General features: G+C 46.5%; 1 protein-coding gene across 6 annotated transcripts in view; it reads right to left on the reverse strand.

Moving 5' to 3' along the window:
* Positions 1-7,328, reverse strand: part of epb41l4a (erythrocyte membrane protein band 4.1 like 4A) — a 323,866-nt gene extending 316,538 nt beyond the window's left edge. For 2 of the 6 annotated variants that reach the window (XR_011949090.1, XM_072516431.1), the window contains exons 1-2: positions 7,182-7,328; positions 5,564-5,921 (exon numbers count right to left, since the gene is read on the reverse strand). Coding sequence is in view for 5 of the 6 variants with exons in the window: in XM_072516431.1 (XP_072372532.1) it covers positions 5,564-5,662 (99 nt within the window). In the remaining variant the exon portion in view is untranslated. The other 4 variants (XM_072516433.1, XM_072516434.1, XM_072516432.1 and 1 more) reach the window with 4 other exon arrangements.
* Between the last annotated feature and the right edge of the window lie 6,523 nt (positions 7,329-13,851).

Here is a 13,851-nt window from a genome sequence, read left to right on the forward strand (position 1 = left end):
TCCCATTGGATCTGGCAGGAAATCTAGGCTGAAGTCAGATTTAATAATTGGATGTGGGTAGGTGCTTACTGCTGTAATTGATGTCCTTCGGAAATGTTAACGTGCTTTTTTAAAAATTGTTTTAAAACTTGGCTCCAAATGTTACTTAAGCTGCAGGGGTTTAGCGCAGCTTGGGAAACAAGCGAGATTGAGCAGCTCTCCAGGTAGGTATTTAAAATTGCCACTCCCCATCTGAATAGAAGCTCACTAATTGCAGCTGCTGTCCCAGTTCCCTCGAGCAAATGTTTGTTTCAGATTTCAGCTTGTCCTTACAGCAGAAATAACTATGGTCACACAATGAACCGAGAGTTATACTAAAATTTACATTGCATATTTCAACTGTATGTAAGCAGCCAAAAGCTTAGTGCTCTGCCTGGAAGATCTAATTCTAAGTGATTTCCTTCATATATTAAAACTGATCAGCATTTGTATTCCTATAGATGCCAAACTGGTGACAATCATCAAATGGCAGAATGAATGGCGGGCATTAAAAATACTTGAACACAACAAAGGATTTTAGGAATCAATTAGTGGTTTCAAAACCTTAATGTGAATTCCAATGTGGCTTTATAAATGAATAGATGACTAATTTACAAGCACTATAAAATTGCACATTATATGAAATCAACATCTTCACTTTAGCACTTGTTCTGAAATATTATTACAGGCTATAATGCAAATGTCTGATAATTCAATGTAATTTTTATGCCAAAGCAGGGTTAAGGCGCTTAGTTACAACATGGCCGTTGGATAGTCCTAATGGACCAGTCTTTCCCCATCCATCTGTTTTAAACCATATTATGTCTTCATTCAGAACACAAATTGGAATTCTGCATCTTCGCATTTCACCCATAACGTGAACCTCAAAATGCTACAAACTCCAAACTGCACAAAAAAACTATTGGAGAATTAAATTGGCTTTGTGAAATAATTGCCACTTTTACTTCGAGCGGATAGTCCTTAAAGTCTGGTCGATTTCAGGTGAAAGCACCTGGATGCAGTAAAAATAGTTTCCCTTTTGAAAGTACATCAGAGTAGAAAGTTCAGCCTTATTTCCCCAATACCAGGAGTATGATGATATACAATCATAGGATATACAATCACTGCATAGAAAACAGCAACTAAGGTCATTCAGTAAGTCTCAGTCCCCACTCTTTTGCCATATCCCTATAATTTCCTCTCCTTTTTCCATTTTCACTTTTAACAGCAACTATGCAATCTCATTTTAGATGGCCACAGTATCCATCACCCTATCAGGCAGTGCATTCCACATCTTAACCATTCATTACATAATAAAAATTTTCCCCATGTCGTCTTTGGTTCTTGTGCCAAAACATCTTACACTTATGCTCCTTAGTTATCAGCACATTTGCTGCTAGAAACAGCTTTACTTTGTTACTCTGTCTAAATCTTTCATTATTTTGATCACCTCCATCAAATCCTGTTTTATTATTTATTCATTCATGGAACATGGGAATCGCTGACAAGGCCCAACTATTTGTTGCCCAACCCTAATTGGCCATGACAAGGTGGGGTTGCGTCATCTTATTGAACTGCTGCAGCCCATGTGGTGAAAGTACTCCAAACTAGGGAGTGCCCACAGTAACGCTGAAGGAAGGTTGATATATTTCCAAGTCAGGATGATGTGAGGCTTGGAGAGGAACTTGCAGGTGGTGGTGTTCTGTATGCCTGCTGCTCTCTTCCTTCTTGGCGTTGGTGGTCACAGATTTACGAAATACTGTTGAAGATGCCTTGGCGAATTGTTGCCATCCATTTTGTGATACACATTGCAACCACTGCATACTAACAGTGAAGGGAGTGAATATCTAAGGTGATAGAAGGTGTGCCAATCAAGAGGGGTGCTTTGCCTTGGATAGTGTTGAGCTTCTTGAGTGGTGATGGGAGCTGCATTCATCCAGGCAAGTGGAGAATACGCCTTCACACTCCTAACCTGTGCCCTGTAAATAGTAGAAAGGCTTTGGGAATCGGTGCGAGGTAGGGGGCGATTTCAAAGCTTGTATTTCTGAAGACAGACTCTAAGTGAAAAAGGAAACTGAAAACTGAAACTAAGAAAGAATACAATTTCCTTAGAAATTAGAAGGGTCAAAGACTGAAACGAAGTTTGGAAACCAAAACTTCTGGGGAAACAAACTAGTTGAAACCATACAGAGCCAAGGAGGCTGAAGACAGAGACTAGGTCCAATAGCTGAAAATATACAGTTGCTGTGCATTGATGGAGGGACAATGGGTGTACTTACACCACCGTGACTGCAGCAGGTCAAGTAGGCAACTCACCGCCACCTTCTCAATGGCAATTAGAAATGGGCAATAAATGCTAGCCTAGCCAGCGATGCCCACATCCCCTGAATGTATAATTTTTTTAAACTACTCCATCCAGGCAATCATAAGCAGAGTTGAGGAGGTTCTGCAGGCATGTGCCATTTTTAGTGAAGACTATACCAGAGGAACTAGGGTTGGTTATGCATTGTGCCCTGGAAATCAGGCTAAACCTACGGTGAAGAGGAATTGAAATTCTTTGTCAGAAAGACAGAGATTTGAAGGACTTTGTGACTGAAGACTGATTACATATCTGCTGACTTTAAAGCCAATTAGTAAAATCGATCTTAGTTGTGTCTGTCATTAAATGTATAATATATTGTTTATTATTGACCATAATTTCCTTGCCCAAAGATGTGCAGATTAGGTGGATTGGCTGTGCTAAATTGCCCTTAGTGTCCATAAGGGTTTGGTGGGGTTGGTGGGTTGTGGGCTTAAATGGGGTGCATTTTCCAAGGACCGGTGCAGACTCAATAGGCACTGTAAATTCTATAATTCTATGATTCTATGAATTCATGATTAGGTTTTAAAATATAGGTGCTTACCCAAGATAGTATTTAGTGTTTGCTTTGGTTGGCTCTGGTATAGTAAAAATTATTCTCTTTTAAAGTGTGGAATCTTGTGGTTTTATTCTTTCACTAAATAACTGGGGTTTTGAATTCGCCTGCTGCAATGTTCCAGTGAAGCTCAATGTAAACTGGAGGAGCAGCACCTCATCTTCCAATTTGACAGGTTTGCAGCCTTCTGAGCGTAACATTAAGTTCAACAACCTCAGACCATGAACTAGCTCCTCTTGACCCTCTTTCTAATAATTTTTTTGTCCCAACGCAGAACCCCCTCTCCCACAGGAATATCTGTCACTTGTTCTTAATTATTGCCCGCAGAGAGTACTGACCCTTGTTCTACAGTTGGCACATTCTGCTATCTTACTTATACCAATATCAGCACCTTTCTGAGTCTTTAACACCACCATTAACACTCCCTTTGTCCAGTATCCCATAACACTTCTGTCCAATCTCTCCGAAAGCTCCCACCTGTCCCTGACCCTCTTCTTTGCTCCACCTCCTCTTAAACAGCGGGTGAGATTCTCTGGTCTCCCCCGCAGCGTGTTTCTTGGTGGCGGGAGGCAGGGGGCTGGATTCTCTGTTTTTGGGACTGTGTCCCCACGCCGTTGTAAAAACTGTGGACTTTTACGCCAGAAAAACTGCGGCAGCACGGTAGCATTGTAGGGCAGCACGGTAGCATTGTAGGGCAGCACGGTAGCATTGTGGATAGCACAATTGCTTCACAGCTCCAGGGTCCCAGGTTCGATTGCGGCTTGGGTCACTGTCTGCGCGGAGTCTGCACATCCTCCCCGTGTGTGTGTGGGTTTCCTCCGGGTGCTCCGGTTTCCTCCCACAGTCCAAAGATGTGCAGGTTAGGTGGATTGACCATGATAAATTGCCCTTAGTGTCCAAAATTGTCCTTAGTATTGGGTGGGGTTACTGCGTTATGGGGATAGGGTGGTGGTGTGGACCTTGGGTAGGGTGCTCTTTCCAAGAGCCGTGCAGACTCAATGGGCTGAATGGCCTCCTTCTGCATTGTAAATTCTATAATTCTATGAAAAACTGGCGTGAAAGGGCCACATATTCCTAGCCCCGCAGGGGGCTGGCAGGGACGCGGTGTAAAACTAGCAGCTTTTGCTGCAGATGCAGGCCACCACACCTCTGGGCCGGAGGCCGCGCTTGCGCACGACAGCGGCCTCCAGCGGCCGTGCCATGCTCCATGGCGGACTCAGACCTCGGATCTGGGGCGAGATTCTCCGACCCATCGCCGGGGGCTGGCGCGAATCCCGCCCCCGGCGGTTGCCGAATTCGACGGCACTGGATCACTGGATATTCAGCGGGGGCGGGAATCGTGCCGCGCCGGTTGGCGGGCCCCCCCCCCCCCCCCCCCCGCGATTCTCTGGCCCGGATGGGCCGAAGTCCCGCTGCTAAAATGCCTGTCCCACCGGCGTAGATTAAACCACCTACCTTACCGGCGGGACAAGGCGGCGCGGGTGGGCTCCAGGGTCCTGCGGGGGGCGTGGGGCGATCAGGCCCCGGGGGTTGCCCGCACAGTGGCCTGGCCCGCGATCGGGGCCCACCGATCCGCGGGCGGGCCTGTGTCGTGGTGGCACTCTTTTCCTTCCCCCTTCGCCACAGTCTCCACCATGGCGGAGGTGGAAGAGACTCCCTCCACTGCGCATGCGCGGGAATGCCGTCAGCGGCCGCAAACGCTCCCGTGCATGCGCCGCCCGGAGATGTCATTTCCGCGCCAGCTGGCTGGGCACCAAAGGCCTTTTCCGCCAGCTGGCGGGGTGGAAATTGGTCCTGCGCAGACCTAGCCCCTTAAGGTTGGGGCTCGGCCCCCCAAGATGCGGAGCATTCCGCACCTTTGGGGCGGCGCGATGCCCAACTGATTTGCGCCGTTTTGGGCGCCAGTCGGTGGACATCGCGCCGACACTGGAGAATTTCGCCCCTGGTCTTTAAAAATAGACCCCCCAATCGGCCGCGTGTCCGGCCGTGACCACCCGCCCAAATTTTGCCTGGCCGCGTATCAGGCCCCCCCTTTCCCTCAGATCGGCCTGCCCCCGATCAGGGCGGCCACAGACTGAGTCCACAGCCGCAATGCGAGTATCCCGACCCGCAGGACCACATTCGATCCACACCGTTGGGACTTCAGCCGGTTGGGGCGGAGCAGGCCTCCAGCAAAGGCTGCAGGTAGGTGAAATGCAGCACGCCAGAATCGGGGAACCGGTGCCGGTCCCAATTCCGTGCGAGGAAATGGATTCTCCGTCCCGGCGCTGGGCGCGAATTTGGCGTCGGAGTGTGGAGAATCCAGCCCAGAATCTTCTGGTCCGGCCTCTGTCCATGGGATTTCCAATTGAATCCACCCCAGGCTGCTGGGAAACACGCAGTGAGGGTGCGCTGTCGGTGGGACTAGCAGATCCGGCTGGAGTGTGAACAGCTGGAAGATCTCACCCTGTATAAAATCCATCACAGTTCTCCCTCTCTTTAACTCCGAAGAGTCATAATTGCTGGAAACATTCGCTCTTGTTTCTCTCACTAGAGATGCTGCCAGACTTGCTGACTTTTTCCAGCATTTTCTGTTTGCTTTTTGAAACATACCATTAGCCGACTCGATGGCTGGACTAGAATCAACTTACTTTTATTCCTTGTTGTTGGGTAGTTAGGGTGAGTTTGGTCTCGTCTAAAAGCAAAACCTCGCAGTAAAATTCTTCCTGTGCAGCGCAGAAGCAGCCCATCGCTGCATTGGAGCTTGGAGAAGATCCAACCAGGCGTGAAGTCAAATAACTCAGCCCAGTTTCGGTGTAAAACGATGAGTTTGAAGTCCAGTTAAATCATAGAGCGAGAGGAAAGCCAGTAACGTGTCACCTCTGGAATCCCATCACTTCTGATGAAATCGCCGTAAGATCGGGAATATAAACGGTTATATCCTGGAAATAAAGTGAAACAATTCCGTCGATCAGACAACCCCGGCGAGCTGGGTCTTCAAGGTGCAATCTGGAAGAGGAACAATAACGCCCGTAATTAAATGATACCACACTTGACATATTGCACGTATAGTACGATTGGGCTTTCGTAAATATTATTAAGGAACCAAAATAAATAACATTGCCTTTCTAGGTGTGTGGCAATGAGTTTGAAGTACCGTATTGGCTCACTTCATAATGGTAAAGAATCAACTACATTTGCTCAAGTGAAAACAGCGAAATGTATTTCTCCCTCAGTTAGAAACGCCACATGTTACAGGCTGTTTGAAATATCTGATTAAAAAGCACGATTGTGAGACGTTAGCCACTAACTTGTGTTGGTCGCTCCCCTCGCAAAGCTCTCCCTGACACACAAGCTCAATAACAGTAAAGGATGCGCCGTCTTTCTGTCCCCAAACAGCCGGACACAAAGTTACATTGTTCACACGGACCTCACCTCCCGCTTCAACCGAAATGCGGCGTTAAACCAGCCACAGTGGGAGAAGGAGCAGACATCATCCCCGGGGGAGTGCCGCCAAAACCAGCGAGGAGCCTGGTCAGGCTTCTGGTGAAGGGGAAGCTCGCTGTCTTCTCCAGATCACATACCTTCACTCTGGTTTACACCGTCCCTCTCTCCCTAATCGCCTCTCCCTCTCTCTTTATACTCCTCGCAATCTCTCCAATCTCTCCTCTCTCGCCCCTCTATCCCTCTCTCTATCTAAGCTCACCCTTTTTTTTTCTCAAAACTGTCTTCTAAATTCTTCCCTCTCTCTCAGATCCCTCTCTCTCGGACTACTCCCTGATCTCTCTCTCATTGTAGTACCCTCCCTCTCTCAGAACCCTCTCTCAAATCCCTCTCTCCAAAACCCCCACTCTCGCTCCCTCAGATCCCTCTCTGTCTCGCAAAACCTTCTCTCAGATCCCTCTCTCAGAACCCCCCCCCCCCCCCCGTCTCTCCCAGCGGCTCCTCTCTCAGCTCCTCTTTCTCTCTGCTCCTCTTTCTCCCTCAGTTCCTACCTCTCTCTCTCAGCTCCTCTCTCTCTCCAAGCTCCTCTTTCTCTCTCAGCTCCTCTCTCTCTCCAAGCTCCTCTGTCTCTCTCTCTCCAACCTCCTCTCAGCTCCTCTTTCTCTCTCTCCAACCTCCTCTCTCTCTCAGCTCCTCTTTCTCTCTCAGCTCCTCTTTCTCTCTCCAAGCTCTCACTCTCTCTGGGTTACACAGCTCCTCTCTCCTCACTTTTCACATGTTTCCAGCCATGGTCTATTCCTTTCCTCTCTGCAACCGGTTGCTTACCGATCCCCCTATTCCTTTAGCTGCCACCGTGACGCTTGGCTCCGTTTACCGGGCCGCCGGTTTCTGTGACCGACACCGGGGTTTGGGCTCCGGTAACCGAGGAAACGCCGCCGTCCCTTCATCCAAAGCGTGCGCGCTCCCGAACACCAGCTTGCACGCTGGAACTTGTAGTCTTTGTTAGACAAAAGGTTCACCATCAGACATCGATTATATCCACAATGTTTTAGTACATGAAATGTACATGTAGCCTACGAGATGGCCCACTGCACTTCCCATACCACACTTTGTCACAGATGCAAAAATAATCTTTCACAAAGAAAAGACGGTCATTTAAGATTGGGTGCTCCTGACCTGGAGCTTGTAATTGTCAACCATTTATTTCAATCTTCACTGCTCTCTAACCCAGCAATCATTCAGTTCTGATTGATGTGAAGAGGGATTTTCTGAACGTTTCGATGTTGTGACCTTCATACTTACCAACTCAAATTGTAGCAACAAATTAATCAACAGCTACTACAACTCGAGCATTTCTCATTATAAGCCATTGACATAAACAAGATGTATGGGCTGTCAAACTAATAGACAGCCAGTCTTCCTTCTCTGTATTGAAGACAATTAAACAGAAGCCATTACCATTTGAGGGGGAAATCTAAATGTCGAAAACACAAAACCTGTCCTGCATTTCTAGACTGGTCAAGGATGTACTGGATGGAAGATTTTGCACTTCTACATTAAACATTATTTAATCCTTTTTATGTTAAATTATTATTTAGTAATTGATAGATTATTAACCTGAAAAATAAAAAAACTATGATATTGTGATCTTCAATATGTCAAATAAACATCTTTTCCCCAAGGCATTCTCCCAAATTCAGCCATCTGTACCAGTTCACAGAGCTACCCCGCCGTGTGGTTAGAGGACTATCAGGAAACAGAGTTGGGATAAATGGGACATTTCCAAGATGGCAGATTGCAACTCGTGGAGTGTCACAGAGACCAGAGCTGAGCCTCAAGTATTTACGATCTATGTTAATGACTTTGGGAGGTGGTGGCATAGTGGTATTATCACTGGATTAGCATACTAAAGACCCAGAGTAACGTGCTGGGGTCCCAGGTTCAAATCCCACCACTGCAGATGGTGAAATTTGAATGCAGAAAGAAGCTGAAATTAAAAGTCTAATGATGATAATTGTCATAAAAACTCATCTGGTTTGCTAATGTCCTACATGTAACTGCAGTAGCCGAATTTTCTGATGATGGTGACCTTATTGAAACATATAAGTTCCGTGAGGGGTTTGATCGATAGGTGCTGAAGGGATGTTTCATATTGAGGGGGAATTTAGAATTGGGGACACATTTTCAAAATAAGGGGTCTCCCATTTAAGATGGAGATAAGGAGGATTTGTTTTCTCTCAGAGGGTTGTTAGTGTTTGGAATTCTCTCCCCCAGTGACCAGTGGACGTTAAGTCATTGAATATATTCAAGGCTGAAGTTAGTCAGAGTTTTAATTGACAAGAAGCTATGAGGGCCAGCAGGAAAGTGGAGTTAAGACCACAATCTGATCAGCCAAGAGCTTATTGAATGGTGGAGCTGGCTCGAGGGGCCAAATGATCAAATCTTGCCCCTGTTTTTTGTTCTTACTCCTTACTCTTACACAATTATTCTCTAATCAATCCAGTTCATACAGTACACACGCCTTTTCCTTCAATTCAACCAGTTATCTAATGCCCCTCCCCCCCCCCCCCCCCCCATTCAAAATAGTATTCTTTTCCCCCATTTACCTTTCCAATTCAGGCTAGATTCCATCCACTTGCACCCCACATCCCAATTGTTGCTGGCACTCTACTCTCCCCTGGTCCTGCAGTTATTGCTGGCACATTCAATCCTTCTCCCTTAAAAACACTGATCCTAACTTTTCCCTTTTCTCTCCACAAAGCGTCAATCCCACTATATATATATATAAAATACACAAGGCATCAGCACTCTACCTCTTTCCACTGGTGACAACTGTAGTGACAGTCAGGGTGTATATATCAGTTAGCACCTTCTACACGTGGCTCAGAGCTAGTCTGGTCTAGTTAGTTATGGTTAGCACACTTAGATTAGTCGAGTGTCAACCCACAGCAAGCTGTGTGCACTGCTCCAGAAGTTCAATAAAACATATTGAACTAACCTCTAAGTTTGGTGTCTACTTTACAGTACAACTGCATCCAGTTGCAGTCCGTGTTACCCCAGGTTGAATAACACGACATGGTACCAGTAGTCTACTTTATCTAAGTGGTTTACCTCGAGTGATTCAGTGACGACCAGCGAGTGCCTTCTAGCGGCATGGAGAAGATCCAGGCCCCTCCACAGCTACGGATCTCCGGAGATCTAGGCGCCAACTGGCGGGTCTTCAAGCAGAGGTTCCTTCTCTACATTGAGGCCTCGGGCCTCGAGGATGCGTCCGATGCCATAAAATTTGCCCTGCTCCTATCAACTGCGGGGGACAAGCCTCTCAAATTTTCAACTCGCTCATTTTTGCCAACGGCGAGGACAAGACCAAATTCAAGACCGTTTTAGCTAAATTCGACAGTCACTGTGAAGTTGAAACGAACAAGAGCTTTGAGCGCTATGTCTTCCAGCAACGCCTTCAGGGTAAGGATGAACCATTCCAATCCTTTATAACTCATCATAGATTACTTCTCAAGTTACCCGGAAGTTGTGAAGCTGTCAGACCTCACATCAAGGACAGTCATCAAGGCCTGCAAGGAGACATTTGCCAGGCATGGTATTCCACTCACTGTCATGAGTGACAATGGTTCCTGCTTCCACAGCCAAGAGTGGTCCAATTTCGCCAAGTCGCACCAATTCAAACACATTACCTCAAGCCCACACTACCTGCAGTCCAACGCGAAGGTCGAGAAAGGGGTCCATATAGTGAAGCAACTGCTCTGCAAGGCTGTGGACTCTGCTTCTGACTTCAACCTTGCGCTGTTGGCATCCAGGGCAACCCCTCTGTCCACCGGTATGTCTCCGGCACAACTCCTCATGAATAGAGACCTGTGGACGACTGTTCCGGCCATACACTTAGCATACCTGGATCACCTCCCAGTGCTGCAAAAGGTGCCGCAACTCAGGAACCGGCAAATGCTGACGTACGATGCTCATGCTACCGATTTGCCTGTGCTATCTCCGGAAGATGCTGTTCGCATCAAGCTACCTGATGGAGGCTGGTCAGCCCCAGCTGTTGTTGTTCGACAGGCTGCTCCCATATCGTTTGTAGTTCATATGGCTGATGGCTCCATTGTCAGGCGCAACAGAAGGGCACTACGCAAACTTGCCTGCCCACCACCAAATCTCACCTTTCCAGATGTTGTTATGCCTCCTCCGGATACTCGCATCACAAGACCACCAATCTGGCAGCAATCCCGCCTGTCAAGGCGCCGTCGTCCCCACCTCCACCTCTCAGGCGGTCGAGAAGGATACAGCGCCAGCCCCAAAGATTGGACTTATAGACATTTATCTTGTAAATATTGTTCTGTATCTGCACGCTAGACACCTTTCATGTACATATTCATTCACTCGGCATTTAATGTCAATAGTTATACATGTACATAGTCGTATATGCTCTAAGCAACCGACAATTTTTTTTTTTAAAAAGGGGGATGTCATGATATGCATTCAAGCACATAATGAGATACAGACAGGCAATGACAGACACCCAGCACAGCCAATCAACACAGGACAGAACACAACCAATCACCAGGCAGAACACTAGAGGGGGGTTTCCTACTATAAAACACATGAGGCATCAGCACTCTGCCTCTTTCCACTGGTGACAACTGTAGTGACAGTCAGGGTATATATATCAGTTAGCACCTTCTACACGTGGCTCAGAGCTAGTCTGGTCTAGTTAGTTATAGTTAGCACACTCAGATTAGTAGAGTGTCAACCCACAGCAAGCTGTGTGCACTGCTCCAGAAGTTCAATAAAAGGTCAATTAAAGGTTGGTTGCAGCTCCAGACCATTTCTTGCAGCGTGGATGAACATTGTGATCATCTCCTTGTTGCTTCTTTTGCTTTTTCCATTATCGTGCAGGATGTTTCAATGTCTTCTGTGGCTGAGGAAGAGTGTTCCCATGATGAGAATGAAGTTTAGTGACACACCCACCCCTGCATTTCGTTGTTGGCATTGGATGGCTGCTTTCTGGTTCCAGAAAATATTCAGGCTTTGCCATGCTGTCTGGACGTGTCAGCAGTGTTGACCTCTTGTACCATCATCAGAACCAGAGACTGAGGCCCATCGGACTGTTGATTGCTCTCGCAGTGAAAGCATTCTGGATTACCGTCAAGGTGGCTGCTGGTCTGGCCATTGAAGTTTTTCCAGCACAGGTAATGAGAATGGACAAACCTACTCTGCAAAGAGAGAAGATAATTCCGAGCTGAAGTCCCAGTCCCAGAAGTTCAGAACTTGCAGTTCTGTTTGTTAATGACAGCAGTCACCTTGACATCATCTGCCATTTTGAGGTGATCCAAACTACACAGGTATCTCTGCTCAGTAGAGAGAAAGGCTGGTTACGGATGACATACATCAGCTCAAAGATTTGTTAAATGTCATGCCTCAATGATTCCAGGATGACACCAATGACTGGACATCACATCCCCCACACTCATAAAATGGTGTGTCTGTTGATTGAAGCCAAAGGTCTTTCAGTCATGGCTTTGTCCAACAGGACTGTACCACTACTCCTGCATCTAATTTTAAATTTATTCAATAACCACTGACAGAAATGTTCACATTCCAAAATTAAGAAACAAAGATCTTTGACCTCACCCAAGAACAATGCATCTTCGAGGTTTGCAGTCTCGATCTTGTGGATAATCTTTGAGCCTTCTGTGTGTTTCAGAGTTTTTACCTTGCACAGTTCGCCGTAGTGTCCAATCCTTTAGCATTAGAAGCACTGGGTTGAGCTTGCAGGACATTGATTCTTGTCTTTTCCCTAGTGATTTATTCTTCATTGTAGTTTGTTCCTGTAAAATTGCGAAGAAAGGTTTTACATCTGAAACATTTAAAAATATTTTTCTTAAGGGCATTTTCAAATATATACAGAAACAGAGAAAACAGCAATACTAATTAATATTCATCAAACAATAACTTCATCCTAATACGCCCCATCGCCTCATCCTACCCACACACTCCACCCCCCACACATACCCCACCCCCTCACTCCCACTGACATTTTGCCATTCTTTAAAAAAGTCTATGAACAGCCTCCACCTCGCGAAGAACGCCTTGTCCGTACCTCTAATAGCAAACTTGTTTTTCTCCAGGTTCAGAAACTCCGTCAAGTTATTCACCCATACACCCGCTTTAGGTGACTCCGTGCCCCGCCATCCAAGTAATATCCACCTTCGGGCAATCAGAGACACAAACGTCAACACATCAGCCTCTCTCCCCCCAACTACATTCCTGGATCCTCTGAAACTCTAAATATTGTCAGCCACGGGTTCAGAGCCACCTTAACCCCTAAAACCTTTGACATTGGTTCTGCGAAAGTTTCCCAAAACTCCTCCAGCTTCAGACATGCCCAGAACATGTGGATGTGGTTTGCTGGACCCCCGGCACATCTCCCACATCTAACCTCTATTCCGGGAAAAAAACGACTCATCCTAGAAACCATCATTACGTCCTATGCACCACTTTAAATTGGATGAGACTCAGCTCGCACGTGGCGAGGATGAGTTCATCCTTCGCAGAGCCTCACTCCATACCCGGGTTTCAACCCCCCCCCCCCCCCCCCCAGCATTTCCTCCCACTACTGTCTTATATCCTCTCTATCCCCATCATCTATCCAGGTATGTGTGTTTGAAACCTTACCCCATAACATCTCATCCTCTGGAAGAATTTTATCTTGGAGCGCCGTGGGTTGAATTCTGGAAATTCTGTTCAAAAAGTGTTTAATTTTCAGGTAGCGAAATTCTTTGTCAGCTGGTACTTCACCTCCAACTCCGTGAACCTCCCCCCTATAAACAGGATCTAAGGTATTCTATCCCTGCCTGCTCCCACATCCTGAATTTAGAGTCCAGCCGGGATAAACCTATGATTCACAAATCAGCGCCCACAATGACATGCCTTCCATCTTAAAGTGCTGTCGGCACTGGTTCCACACCCTTGACACTGATACCACTACAGGGCTGGCAGTGGAGTACCTGGCCGGAGAGAACAGAAGAGGTGACAGCAATAACGCCCTCAAACCAGACTCTCTGCATGAGGCCTCCTCCATCCGTCCTCACATCGACCTCTCCATTACATCAGAAACTTTAACCTTCCTTTAATCATTCAGATGCTGACAGATCAGCTGTACATTTCCAACATTTTCTAATTTTATTTCCGTTTAATTTTCATTGTCATTCAGAGCAGCACGAACTAAAACAATCTGAATACTCCATATCGATAAGGGCAACCTTATCATTTTTAATGTACTGCTATACTGCAGTTACATAATATACCATTCAATTGTAACATGAAGAGAAGTAAAATCTGATATTATAAAAACTCACGTCATTGGATGAGCACTCCAGTTCAAATCACAAGCACAATAGCTGTTTAGTTCCAATGATATGATTTAATAGGAAGCTCATTGTCTGTCAAAGGACACTGTGACATCTATTCCTAATAAAATATTAGA

The sequence above is a fragment of the Scyliorhinus torazame genome, chromosome 9, assembly GCF_047496885.1.
Source record: "Scyliorhinus torazame isolate Kashiwa2021f chromosome 9, sScyTor2.1, whole genome shotgun sequence".
Classification (NCBI taxonomy): domain Eukaryota; kingdom Metazoa; phylum Chordata; class Chondrichthyes; order Carcharhiniformes; family Scyliorhinidae; genus Scyliorhinus; species Scyliorhinus torazame.